A 15,336-nucleotide genomic window follows, 5' to 3' on the forward strand; every position below is an offset into this window, starting at 1 on the left:
TTAATGCTTTTATTACATAGATATGTCGAAATTCCATTGTGTACGTCTCGAAAAAAAAATACTTGTGACTCATTTCTTACTTTATTTGTAATAAGTAGCTGCCTGTGTAGTACCCTTTTCTGAATAAAAATGTTGTTCCAAAAGGCTTGGCTTTCGGCAAAAACAATATATATATACTTATATATATTTATATGTATATATACATATTTATATTATATGTTATATATATTATGTATATATACATATACTTTTACATAATCACATTTACACTTAAATTACGTAATTGTGAAACGACAAGCTTGATAATATCAAGATCGACTATGAAAAACGAGCATTACGAGACTTTTCAAAATGCAGGTGGAGTTCGTTTTGGTTATTAAATAGAATTTTCAACACAATATAGTTGAACAAAATAAAATATTCTAACGCTGTTAAGATGGTATACTATTGTTTAGTTTAAATTGTTATCATAAAACAAAGTAATAAAACTAAAACACGCAACACAATTCATATAAGTTTAAATCACACGATTAATGTTTCTCAAAAATTTATGTTTAGTACCTATATAATATATTATGATTTAAGAACAATTTTTAGACATCTTAAACAAATCTATTTATTAGAAATATCGTTATTTAATTATACTAAAATTTAAACCGTATTTTATTATTTACCAACGAACTCCGCCATACTTTTGCGTTTGTAAGAAATTGCAATTTACAAACATCAACTGGGCTAATCCAATGTTCAGCGCAATATTTCTATATTTGGTTTGTTTAAGATGTCTTGAACTCACAAGAGTTAGATGATAAGATGTTTTTTTTTTATATATTTTAAAATGGTATTTTGGTAATATTCCTTCTCTTTTTCATTCTCTTTTTTTCTATTGTCCGTCCTCGTACACTTCGAAACGAATATGTACCATAGTGAATTTTGGAACTCCTTTACACCTGGGTAAGTTTACAAATTATAAATTGTAATTTTGTTTTTGGTTTTTTTTTTAATATTTCATAAAGCTTGTATTTGGTTTTTTTTTCTGACAGCACATAGTCAGATTGCTCATCATTTTGTTCTCATTTTGGTAAACAATTTAAGAAATGACTAATTGATTATAATAATATATATAATAATTTTATAATTTGTTGTTTGCGAAATTTTTAACCCAGATTATAGTAATATTTATTTGTTCGTAACTTCATCAAGAATGAGTAGATTTTTGTTGCCTATAATAAAAACTCCCCTTCTAGTATCTTATAATATTATGAACTATATTATCCGATTTAACAATTGAACATTTAACTATTCAAATAAAGGTATAAGGTAACAGCATGGGAATTGTTTATGTACAGAATTGGTGTCGATGTTGTTTACGGGATTAAAAAAGCCCGTGATTATTATATTGGTTAAGAGAAAAAAACGTTAACTATTAGCATAGTAAAACTCCACCTGCAAAATTGTTTACAAATTTTACTACTTCGTTGATATTAATAATAATAATAATAACACAAATTACGCTGTTGATCGAAGTTGTACAAGTTTGTTTTTTATACTATACTTACACATTTTGGTTAGCTTATTAATTACTACAATATACAGATAACCTCAGCTGATGCTCTTGCGATATGTTTACAAGTATAATACAGGTATCTACAACTTTGTTTTGTGTCATATGTGTCTCTAAATGTGTCGTCCAGTAGTAATTAGCATATAGGCATTAGAAGCAAACATTTTAGCACTGATATTAAATATTTTGTTTTATAGGTTATTTATATTTTATTTATATTAATTTAAAAAAACAAACTAACAAAAAATGAATACTTACACGATTGTGATTTTTAAGATGGATGGATCGATAACGCGGATGATATTATTGTATAATTACATTATCGGTACTTACCTAAGATAATTATTATTATTATTATTATTATTATTATTATTTTTATATTGTGTCACAATATTATATTACCATTTTTTTGGGGATATTTATATACATTTTTTTTCACTGGTATTACATTTGCGGATATTTTAACCAAGTTGTGTATTTTTTTTTGTTTACACATGATTATATTTTCATCACAATATCATATAAACTTAGAATCGTACAAGATGTACAAGATTTTACTCTTCTAAGTTCTAAGTACAAGATATTATTAATGACGAATAGATTAGTATACCATGCTGCTGCCTTAAACTTTTAAACCAAACAATTGTTTAATGCGTAGTATAGGCAGCTCCCAGCAATATCTCAAAAATTCAAGAGTCAGTTACTTACTTAAAATCTGTGTAATTTTCTTTCGTGTTTACTGTTAAATGTTTAAACACATATTGATACATTCATAACTTTGTTACATTTTCCTACAGTACCTACAAATGTAGATTTGATTTGAGAGTTGACCATTTAGTAAAATTACAGTATGATCATACATTAAGTACATTTTATTTTAAGCATTATTATTAGTATTGAATTAATTTGTTTGTATAATAGGTAGCAATGTTTTTATATACTTCGATCGGGTCAACGATTTCCGCATATTTTTGAGTAGATACCTACCGCGATTTGGTCAATCCTATCGAGATTATGGTTTAAATATGCTACATTGGTTGCAGCTATTTTTTTCTCAATATTTTTCGTATCTGACTAATTAATTCGCATTTTTTTGTGTGTACATCCGTATATTAGGTATACCTATTGTGTTTCTTTTAAAAAAATAAAACTTACAACACCAAACACAACGAAATCATTATTGCATGTATATTTCTCTCTGTTATCACCGACAACGCGAAATAATGCTTGTTTAAAACGTCATTAGAATAGATACTGCACATCATTTTATGCAACGGCCTACAGAACCAAACACTTTCGGCTTAATATTTTGTCTAATTTATGCTTGTTTTTATTTTTTTGTTTTGTTCAGGCGTATTCTGCTTTTTGCATGCGAACGTATACATAATATTATCTAATATACCATTATGTATCAAAATAACATCATTGTAAATATATACCTAAATTATTGTTTGTTTAATTTTCGAACAGTATAACCATTGTTTAATTACCTACTGATTAAACTACCGTAAATCGTGTATACAAGTATCCATGAATGGGATATGAATTATGATAATAATATAACTTGTAAATATGCATAATATGCAGATATTATCTACTTATTAATATAGAACCGTACTCAGTTAGAAGACGTATAATATGGCCTAAACATCGCGTTGATAACTATTATTGCAGTCATACGTATGGATTTGTTTATCGATTAATAAAATATGCTATTATTACTAAATCATTTATAAACATGCAGCTAATATCCATTTGCACTCATAATTACATCTTAACTACCTACTAATAATAGTGAACAAAAAAAGAGTAACGATTTTTAACTTATTTTATAATCTGTTATAAAAAGCCAAAAGCCGAATTGGAAATAAATCAACTTTATTCCAGCGCCTGTAAATGTTGCTTGTTGAATTGTGGCGTCTTTGTATCTTTCAATATTTTTAGATTTTTTTTTTTTTTTAATTATTATAGTTTTACAAACCGTTTCATTTTTAAATTAAAATTTTTCTTCGTATAGTAGCCAGTAGGTGTCAACTTTTTAATTGTGTCACACAATAATTGTCATTTCTGTGACGTTTTTTTGTCATGTTAAGAGTATAAAGTTAAATATTGGCAAAACGCACACGTTGTAGGTACATTATAATTAATAAACAATATAATTTATAATTGCAATTATATAGACTGTTGAATCAGCTTTGATTGGGCTGATTTTTCAATTCCTAAACTTTAAGAACTTTTTTTTTGGTCTATTCTATTGGAATATTTAAATTGTTAGATACTTACCTAATTAGGTATGTTTTATGTGTCATGTACTCATGTGTGTCTATGTAACAACTCTACTTAACTGATCATGAGTAATCAAATTTGTTCAAAATAATTAATGTCAATTAATAAAATGTATAATTAATTAATAATTATATACTGTACTTATAGCTGAATTGTTAATCCATGTTACCTACCAACTTTTTGATGAATTGTTTACCAGTCTTATTTTATTTCAATAAAAGTCACTGTTAATAAATTAACTATAAAAAATGGAAACTAGATACAATACAATAATTAAATGCTCATAAGAAAATGTTTAAAATTTAACTAATAACTACCCAATTATGCTAATTTATAATATTTGAGATTTAACATAAACTTTATTTAAATTCATTTGAAACCAATTAAGTTAGAAAATAAACGTTCCACAGCTGCGTTTAACCTTGGAAAAACAAAAATAAATTCAACAACATTTAATAGCTCAGAAAATGCATGTTTACTTTAGGTAAATGTTTTGAAAATAGATTTCCATTTATTTTCTATTTCTTGATAATGCCCACTCATAATTTTGTTAATGAAAAATGTTGAGTTGTTCAAAAAACATTTTTTCATCAAAAGTAACATTATTCGACATTACATTATATATAAATATAACTGATTTTTAGACATTTTCCCATGTTACTAATGGCTTCGGGTTTAGTGTAATCCATAACATTGATTTTGAATTAATTACATGTTGATTTGAATTGTTCCATTTTTTTAAATAGTAATAAAATTAAATAAAATCCATCACATTTATTTTCAAAATAAGTTGTATAAATAAGTTCTTTGTCTTCAAGATTTGCTACGAGATTTTTAATTTCTATAGTAAGAAACTGTACCTTCTATTGTTTTCTATTTTCCCCATAATTAATAATCATTAATTCGATCGCTGATCATTTTTGAATTTCAACTTTCTTTAATATGAAAGAATAAAAAAAAATACTTAAAATAAATACTCACAAACTTTTTTAATAAGCACTTAAAGTTCAAATTTTGGCAATATTTAGCGTATTCAAAATTAAAAAATGATTTTGTAGTTAAAAATTAAACATTTTAAAAATCAACAGATTGGAAGTGTTTTTTTCAAATGATTACCTACCAACCAAGTAATAAATTATATGAGTCATACAATCGAATAGTAATGAGTTAATAAGATCGAACGATTCAAATTTAAATCACTTGGATATTCAAAAAAATTAAATTACATGTAGTATCGGTATTCGTCAGTTTTTAATAGTCTTCTAAGATTAAACTATCTATTGGTAATGAACTATTTTATGGGTTAAGTTCTAAAACCAAAAAACAATTCTTAATAGAGTACAAAATTGTATTTTATTTGCAGGTTTGTTCAATTATGTATGATACAAATTATAGAGTAATATTCGTTACCTAACTTTTGTATAAGTCCAATAATAATTACGTAAAATAAATATTATGTGTTTGGGTTCATAATATATATTAGATAACCTTCCTATAAAATATTTAAAAATGTATATTATAAATTATAATGTACAAAATCGATAGTTTCAATTTATTTTTCATCTAAGAAACAATTTAAACAATGATTACAACTTTAAAAAAAATACGGTTAAAGTGGTTATTTACTGTCAACACGTAATTAAAAATGGTTTAAATTTGACATTTTAAAACTATAAACACTAATATTACCTACTGTTTTTATTATTTTTGATTAATGTTTTAAGAAGAAAATAACATATGTTCGACGGTGACTTGGTTTATTTAGTAGGTACTAATTGTATTAACATGTAAATGTGTTTTTTCTCTAGACGAGTATCAGTAGTGCGAGGCCAAGTATTGTCACCACAGGGGTTGGGAATTATAGGCATTCGAGTCTCAGTGGATAGAGATTCGAGATTTGGATTCACGTTGACTAGAGCTGGTGGATGGTAAATAAAATCAATGAATATTAATCCTTGGGAATGTATTGATTATGTGCGTGCTTAGGTTTGACGTAATGGTCAACGGCGGTGAAGCAGTGACGCTTCAATTTCAGCGAAGCCCGTTCAATCCCCAGACCAAAACACTGTACGTGCCCTGGAATCAGATCGTATCCTTATCGTCAATAATAATGACCTTGAACGAGGAAATGGATTCATATAAAGAATCCACGTTGGACTCAAATGGTAGCGTTCATTGATAATTATTTTACCAACACCATATTGAATAACTGTTCTCATAAATAAATTACCATGTGCGTAGGTCTATACGAACATAACTCGTACAATGTAACACCGTGCATTGATCACAAAGAAAATCCACAAATTGTATCTACGTGGTTACCAGAAAAAATCGGAGGCATGCCAGGAAAAAGTGTTATATTCGCGGAAACACAGGTAAAATTGTCCTCCGTAATGAGTTTTATATATTATAAAGGGTAAGTGTACAGTTATTAATACACTTAAGATAACTGTACATTTATTTCTATGCTATTTCACACTTCATCACAATTATAGGTCATGGTTAAAACTTACCACTTTAAATTATCACAAATATTGTTATCAGTCTTACTTTATAAGTTTATCACCATCAGCTACTTTTTTAAATTTGTTTGACAGGAGTTAGAAATAAATAAAATTGATCCCCCTGAACCGACATCACAGTAGCTAGTAGGTATTAACTATTAAGGTATAGTTAAAATAGTCTTATGTAACAGTTATTGGCAAACAATATTTTCTTTAAAATATTGAAAATAAATCATTGAGTAGATAGATACTGGATGATTTGACAACAAATGTTCTAAGGAACTAAAATATACTTCATGCAAGTATGTAAACTAATTATATCTAAATTAAGAGCTTATGTCCTAAGTATAGTCTACTAATAATATAAGTGAATTCCAGCCAATTATTATAATTATCTTGGTATGCATGAAAACTTCAAAAATAACTACTATATCAACGACCAAATTATTATTTTCTGAAACACTTGATAAAACAACTTGAATTGTTAGGCCATGATAATAAAAAAAAAATATGCATGAGACAAAATGCGCACAAATAACAATTAAAAATATAAAACACTGTTTAGTACCAATAATTGTATACTTTAGTATGCCCACATACATGTGTTGTCTCAGTCTAGACAAATCTAATTTGTGTTCAGCAATTTCATTTTGAATAACAAGAATTAACATTTTATGATAGAAAAAATTGACCTATTTTCAAATTTAAAGGTTTTTAAATTTTTTTTCTTATGTGAAAAATCCTTTATATTTATGGACTATAGAGGATATACATACTGGGCGCCCATATACATATTTAAGGGGGAGGGGGCAAACTTCAAATAGAATTGATTTTATTTTATTTTACACAACATTTTCCAGGGCGGGGCAAGTGACCCTCCTTGTCACCTCTCCCCTAAGGGGCGCCTATGGTTATACTGTAAAAAGGACTAGATAAATAATAAACTATAAGAATATAAGTAGGTGTAATAAATAAAACAAGTCAACAAATACGTGTATACAATGATTAATAAATCAATTAATTGAGAGTCAGTCAGGTTTGGTAACGTAGTAAATATTATTGGCAGTTATATCTAATATTCTTTCTTGTCAGAATTTTACAACTTATATTTCGTCTTTAATCACTGTAATGATGTCATCCATTATTCAGGAAATTGGGCAGCTTGGGCAGTTTATTAGGTGGTACTTGTCCACAATTGCAATTTGTATGTTTAGATTCGTCAAGGTTAGGTTAGGTCAATTTAGGTTTTTTTTGGACCAACCTACTCATTATCTATTAATATTTCTCTAAACTGGCCACACTAAGTTATTCGCTGGGGGTGATATTCGTCCACTTCCTTCTATGGAGATCGGGATGGAAATCCATTGGTATTTTCTTGATCTTGGTTTCTTTCCAGTATTTGTATGCACTTTAAGAAACTTCACACAATTAAAGGTTAATACATGATTGTGCTTTCTCATGGCTTCTTTACGGTATTTAAATTTTTAAGCAAAATATGAGTAGGTGCCTATGTAAAATACAGTGGCGTAACTAGGATTTTTGTATGGAGGGTGTTAACAGTCAATAATAAATATTATACGATATATTTTACATACAAACTATAGATAATGTTAATGATAATGATAATAATAAATCGATATTCATTCAAAGTTTAATTCATGTTATAATTTGATATGGCATGGCTTGAGGGGGTGGGGGGGGGGGGGTCGATCATTTGGACACGACAATGTTAAAAATTCTTATAACTCTCTTAAAAATTAACTTATTATTAAAAAAACTTTCGAATAAATACAAATTATGTTCTTACCTTTAATTTTGATCATTTGATCAATGAAGTCAATTCACTCTATTATAAAACCTTATTGCACAACATTGGAACTACAGAACATACATTTGAATATTCGTATAACGGAGACATTACACGCAGATGTGGCGTCCTCTTAAAGTATTTATTATTTTATTTTAATTTTTGTCATATTGACATATGCATCTATAATTACTACCTACGTCAAATGCAAATATAATAAGTTCATAATTTAAAACTATCTATAAATATTGTATTACTGAAAATATAAACATTTTCAGTAGAAAATGTTTAATTAAAACCTACGTTGTTGAATAAAAATCTTAAAAGTGTAAAATTGAAATTTTTATTTCTAGTTACTTCAAGAAAGTATTGGTATTCCCGGTTCAAATTTGAATCTAATATACAGAAGCAGCTGGGCAACGGGGTATTATTCGTATTTAATTATTCATCTCACTCAATCTGATATATCACCACAACTAGAAGTTGTGCACATCTCAGTTGAAATTGAAGGATCAATTTATAATCATAAACTCGAGGCAGATCCTAATTTGAAATACACGTTTACATGGGATAAGCGAAATGTTTACAAACAAAAAGTTAGTTAGCTTTATATTGTTAAATGTTAATTTGTTCATATAATATTTACAGTATATTTACCTATATTTGTTGTGAGATGTTTTATATTTAATCAACATTATTGTGTAACGCATTTATAATAGGTCTATGGAATCGCAAATGCAAAAGTTTCAATTGGTTATGAGTATAAGAGCTGTAATCAAATTGTGTGGGAAGTACAAATGGCGGTTTTACAAGGTTTTGATGTAGATATATCAGACATAGGTGGATGGAGTTTAGATGTACATCACCATTATAACTTTCACGAAGGTAAACTAAATTTGTATTAGGTTAAACATAAGAGTACCTTATGGATAGTATAATTGTAAATTAATAGACAATAGTACCAATTGAATGTTTATTTTAAATATACATTTTGACTTATTTATAAAAATATATTTTAGAATACAGTTTAAATATATAATTCGGGAAACCTGAAATCAATAAATTGATATAACATCGATATGTATATTTTTAGGGATTTTACAAAAAGGCGATGGTTCTATATTGTACTTTAAACATCAATATCCTCACACATTACATGTCGTAACTGGCACAGGTATGCAAAGGCCATTGAATTGTAAGGATTGTAATGGACTTGCCAAGGACACAAGACTGTTATCACCTTTAGCATTAGCCTGTGGTCCTGATGGAAGCCTTTATGTCGGAGACTTCAATCTTATTAGAAAGTTGACACCAGATGGAAGTGTTTTTACAGTATTACAACTTAGGTGCTTATTTAGAAAATGGAAGTACTTAAAATATTAGGTACCTTTTATAAAATATTTGCAATATTTTTCAGTGCCACTCAAGTATCATATCAATACTATTTATGCTTGTCTCCTACCGATGGACATTTATACGTTTCTGATCCTGAAAAGCATCAAATACTTCGTGTGTTAACTACAAATTCGGTAGTAGTTGATCCTACAATAAACTACGAGGTATACGTTGGTTCAGGAGAACGTTGTATACCAGGTGATCAAAGTAGTTGTGGCGATGGCGGGAAAGCAATCAATGCAAAATTATCGAATCCTAAAGGTTTGTAAATTAATCAGTTATAATTACTTAAGATAATCTAACCTAATCAGTAAGTATTATTATTTATAATGTATTTATGTGTAGTATTTTACACTGAATAAAGAATACAAATTAATTTGTTTAGTAGGTATATCTATAAAAATATTATAATAAATTTAAGTCTTAACCCATGTCAATGGTTAGCAATTATTACTAAAAATATTGTCATTGATTTGTTTTTGTCCACTTTTTTGGAATAGAATATTATAAATTATGTTATACATTTAAATAGGTACTCATCTCCAAAAATTATATTGTTCAAAAGACTACAATAAAAATTAAAACGTATCAATGACACTGAAGTAGGTAACAATTGACTGCTAAGTGCTAATTGTGTAATAAATCATCTGAAAAGTTTATTTTTTTTAAAAATATTATAATCGGTATTCATATTTAATTCAACTCTTATAAAAACTTTGTTTGAATATGACTTATCTTTGATATTAATATAGTCTATAGGTAAATCTTAATTTAAACAAGTAGTTAATTGAAAATCACATTGAATATAAACGACACCTACCGTATGAAGCACCAACAATTTAAAACAAAAATTAGTATCAAAACTGAATAAAAAATGTGATAGTATTATTTTATAATTAAACAAACTAATAATAACAACGGCCTCCGTTCCTCTATTCAGAATTATTTTTAATTCCTCTAGAAGTCTAGAAAATCACTCATAGTATAATCACTCCTATATTCAATGTTTAATTTAATATTTTGTGAATTGTGATTTATTTTAAATCTGTATTCGTTTGCACATTTAAACAGTTGAAAATGTATCTTTACTATATTAAGTTTGAAGTAATTTTTTTAAAGATTGTAATCTTGAAATCACTTTTTTTAGGCATTGCAATATCTTCTGATGGGACGATGTACCTAGCTGACGGCACCAATATTAGAGTGGTTAGTCGTAATGGAAATATTCATACACTAATTGGTCATCATAAGCATAATAATATTTGGCAGCCGATGCCTTGTAAAACCACTGTACCGACTTCACAAGTATGTCAAAATTGTAGGATTTTGGTTAAGTTTACTTTTTTAATATCTTATTTTACTAGGTACAACTACAATGGCCTACTAATTTAGCCCTGAATCCCCTGGACGAAAGTTTGCACATCACTGACGATAGAGTAGTTTTAAAAGTGACCAAAGACCATCGTGTTAAAATAGTGGCAGGATCACCATTGCACTGTTACTCGGGGAATGAAGTAGACAAGGGTGGAAAAGAATCAAAATTGCACGAAAACCAAGAAGTAATGACAGAATCATTGAAGGCCACTCAAACGGCTTTGGGCACCATCCTTGGCATAACGTTCAGTCCATATGGTGATTTATATATAGCCCAAAGTGATTCTCGAAAGGTCAACACTATCAAGGTGGTCAATTCTGCTGGATACATATCCCACTTTGCTGGCTATCAACAAACCCAAAATCCTCAAAAGTAAATATAAAATCTAACAACATAGACCAGTACAGAGAATACTATGTTTTTAAAGAAGACATTTAAATAATAAAAATGTCCATCAATTGTTACTGCAGTGGCGCAACTAGGGTTAAAATGTTGGAAGGGGGCTAGGCTGTAGTCTTCACCTGATAGTAAAAGAAAAGTAACGCGTGGTGGTAATGCCCCCATACCCCCAATATTACCATATTCACTAGTTAAAAATCATACAAAAAAAACCAAATATTTATTTGCTCAAGTTTCATTTTTCACAATAATAATATACTGTCTGTGGTAATCGGAATAAAAATCCTCAAACTACAATATTACTCACGATCACATGAAAATGATTGAACAAATATTTTTTAAACGCTAATTAGTGTCAAAACCAATCTATATTCAAAGTTTAAAATATAATATAGGTATAATATAAATATATTATATTATAATATATTGAATACAATTTAACTTACTTTTATATTTATATTATAATTTTCAAATATTTTGTTTAATATTATGTATAATTCTCTAAAAATTAAATCCCTGAAATAAAATATTACATTTTCTAATAATATTTTGACAATAATGTAAATAGATAATAGAATAATGAAGTAGTTTTAACAAGTTTTACTTATAGATACAATATTTAAAAGATTATAAAATAAAAAATAAATAATTTGATAAAAGATAGAAATTTTATATACAGGATAAAAATAAAAATAAAATAAACACCATTCACTTCGCTCAGAATCTAAAATACGTCAAATAAACATTATTTACCTGTGTAAATTATGAGCATAATTTATGTAGCATTATTTTAGGCAATATATTTATACCTATAGCAATGTGGTTTGTTGGTTTGGTGGGAGGGTGGGTCTAAATGAGGACGCGGTTAGACCACTACAAATAGGGTCATGGAGAGAGAACCCTGGGCCCGTGGGTAATATATTGGGGCCCCACTATTTTTGACTTTACTACTCATTAACTTTGCCAGGTAACTGTTAGGAGTTAATTTTTTCCCGCTGTGCTCGTAAAATTCCCATGATTAATTGTTTCTTTAGTTCAAACAAATTGAATTACTTATGATTACTTATATATATTACGTATTTTATTATAATGTAAGTTTTGATTTTATTTTGTTTGAGATTCTAATTTTATCATAGGTATTACATTAATGTGTTATGTGCGTTACTTTCTACCACCAACCCAATGAGACAGATATTTTATTAGGTATAATCTTAATAATTTTTATACTATATCTAATTATTACAATAAAAATGTTTTGAAAAAAATTAACTTTAACTTAATAACCACTTAACACACATCTATACATTTGTATCCAGTAAAGTAATTTGGTTACCACAGCGTTGTAACGGAATCTTATTTGGTAGGTTATAATAGGAAAATTATGCTCTAAATAGTTAAATAGCGGAATTATTTTGATTTCAATTTTATATACATTATGTGCCAGAAGTCCCGTATCACCCTTAGTTTCTCCGTGGAAAATCAATTTATTTAAATGCAATTTTTTTACAGTAATAAGTATGGAAATTCTGATTGGAAATTGGAATCAGAAATTGGAACGCTGATATTTTATAAATTCAAAATAATAATTAGCTTTTTTCATTAAATTTTAATATTTTTTTTTTTTGAAATGTTTCAAAAAATACGATCAACAAAATGGCTAGCTGAAAATTTAAAGAACTTATTTGCCTAAAAAATTTTTTTGATAATTTTTGAATTCTTGAAAAAAATTGTATGCTATTCAATCAGAATTTCCATATTTATTACTGTAGTAAAAAAACTGCATTTAAATATATTGATTTTTCACGGAGATACTAAGGGTGATACGGTACTTCTGGGACATACTGTAAAGGTTTTACTTAATTCTGTAAGGAAACAAAATAAAAAAAACTATTTGCGATTTATGTTTACTTAGGCAATGCGATTGTAACAGCTTTAATACTACTTGTCAATGCGGAAATGGGTCCCGAGAACATTTATTATCAATCACTGCAAAATTTACAACGATTTCAGCTATTATAGCATCTCCAGATGGTGTGCTTAACATTGCTGATCAGGTATATTGCAATTAATCCTATTTTAAAATTAATTCTAAATTTAATTTGAATAAAATTATTTTAGGGTAATCTTCATATTCTCGCTCTAAAACCTTACTTGCCATCGCATGTTATGAATGGCGAGTTTCAAATACCATATCCAGCCACTGGAGAAATTTATATTTTTAATAGATACGGGCAACATACGGCTACTCATGATTTAATGACTGGTCAAGTAAGATATACATTCTTGTATTCTAAGAATACTAGTTTTGGAAAGTTGTCAACCGTGACTGATAGTTCAGGGAACAAAATGCTATTTTTAAGAGACTATAGTAATGTGGTAAGTTTATTTGATCAAAATAAATTTGTTTCGACTTCCTCACCAAACACCCTATTTTTTTTTTAAAGGTGAGCGCTATAGAAAATTCACAGGATTATAAATCTGAACTTGTGATATCTGGTGCTGGAAATCTCGTCAAATTTTCAGAAAAAGGGCGATCTGAAATAACATTTAACTACGATAGCAGCACTGGACTTCTTACAAGTCGTTCTGATTCTACCGCGGAAGTACGTTCAGTAATAACTAAGATGTTAAACTTGTTGGTGCATATTACCAGTTAACCAAATAAATCATAATTAAATATATTAATACTATCTACAGTTATCTAACATAAAAAAAATTAAACACAAATAGTATACAGTTATTTTTTTTAACTGTTTATCAATAAACGGTTAATTATCAAAAAAATATTTTGAACGTTGACTGAAAAATACATTTTAAAAACGATAATAGCTAGTAATCTAATAATATTATATGCTTGAAGTACCTATCTGTTACATTATTTTTCTTTCAGCAGGGTGGATCGCTATTCATTTATAATTACGATAAATTGGGCCGTTTAGTTGATGTTGTGCTCCCAACGGGTGAAGTTTTTGAACTTTCTTCTCATATATCAATGGAAGATGATGGTTTTGAAGTTAACGTACTAACGCCGTTGCATAATCCTATCAGTATGATATCATTAGATGGTCGTAGAGATCACATAACCATTAAAATGGAAGGGAATGATTACAAAAAGCTTATAGTAAAAAATAGTAAGTACCTACAAATTTTAAATATTTATTACGCCATAATAGGTATAATAATAGTATACATGGTAATGTGTTCTCATTTTTATTAGGCGCTTCTGCCATTAGTGAGGCTATTAGTTTCAAAAACGGTTCATTTATGTTCCGCTCCAGATCTGGCGAAGTAGTGCAATGTTTTGCGGAATCTAAACACCCTATATTAGAACTGTCTTTGCCGGTGGAAGCGGAAATGTTACCAGTTTTTAATCGACAAGTTTCTTCTAGAGGTACCTTGTCAAACATTGTTTTGTGGACGTATTCTGTCGTTGGAGATGCGGGCTCTACCAAATTCGTTATAAGAAGAAAATTGACAGTAAATATTTTATATTAAACTATATGAATACCGTTAATTATTTATACGAATTTTTGTTTAGATTAATAATAGTTCAGTCCTCATAATTGATTATAACCAGTACACAAGAATTGAGACTGTTTATAGTAGTGATAAGCCATCGACTTCCTTACTAAGCATTGCATACAGCATGAACGGCCTGCCCTTATCCTGGACAATTGGTCACTCCAAACACAGTGTTAATATAACATATGACAGGTGATTAATAAAAAATATTTCTTTTAAATTGAGCGTAATCATAAAAATGCGGTCATAGATTCAATCGCCTGGAATCTTGGAGTTGGGGTGCAATAAATGAGCAATACAAGTACACGCATCATGGTTTATGTGTAGAAAAGCTACTTAGCCATAGAGGTCCTGTAAAATATCTTTATAACAGTTGGAATAAGGCAAGTACTGTTACAGTTAATACATGTTATTTAATTTCGTTTGCTTACAAATTTAAATTGACTTATAATACAATCATATAGTCACTATGATTACAAATAAT

General features: G+C 28.2%; 1 protein-coding gene across 3 annotated transcripts in view; it reads left to right on the top strand.

Annotated features, from left to right (window-relative positions):
• LOC132933011 (teneurin-a) overlaps positions 1-15,336 on the top strand; it is a 43,840-nt gene that overhangs the window by 17,822 nt on the left and 10,682 nt on the right. The window contains exons 10-26 of one of the 3 annotated variants that reach the window (XM_060999347.1): positions 928-954; positions 5,659-5,778; positions 5,837-6,015; positions 6,092-6,225; positions 8,515-8,757; positions 8,881-9,046; positions 9,255-9,507; positions 9,579-9,817; positions 10,704-10,861; positions 10,921-11,303; positions 13,243-13,384; positions 13,449-13,706; positions 13,775-13,933; positions 14,221-14,461; positions 14,548-14,807; positions 14,869-15,044; positions 15,103-15,235. In XM_060999347.1, the coding sequence (XP_060855330.1) occupies positions 928-954; positions 5,659-5,778; positions 5,837-6,015; positions 6,092-6,225; positions 8,515-8,757; positions 8,881-9,046; positions 9,255-9,507; positions 9,579-9,817; positions 10,704-10,861; positions 10,921-11,303; positions 13,243-13,384; positions 13,449-13,706; positions 13,775-13,933; positions 14,221-14,461; positions 14,548-14,807; positions 14,869-15,044; positions 15,103-15,235 (3,271 nt within the window). The remainder of the gene's footprint in view (positions 1-927; positions 955-5,658; positions 5,779-5,836; positions 6,016-6,091; positions 6,226-8,514; positions 8,758-8,880; positions 9,047-9,254; positions 9,508-9,578; positions 9,818-10,703; positions 10,862-10,920; positions 11,304-13,242; positions 13,385-13,448; positions 13,707-13,774; positions 13,934-14,220; positions 14,462-14,547; positions 14,808-14,868; positions 15,045-15,102; positions 15,236-15,336) is intronic. The other 2 variants (XM_060999348.1, XM_060999349.1) reach the window with 2 other exon arrangements.

This window comes from Metopolophium dirhodum, chromosome 1, assembly GCF_019925205.1.
Source record: "Metopolophium dirhodum isolate CAU chromosome 1, ASM1992520v1, whole genome shotgun sequence".
Taxonomy (NCBI): Eukaryota; Metazoa; Arthropoda; class Insecta; order Hemiptera; family Aphididae; genus Metopolophium; species Metopolophium dirhodum.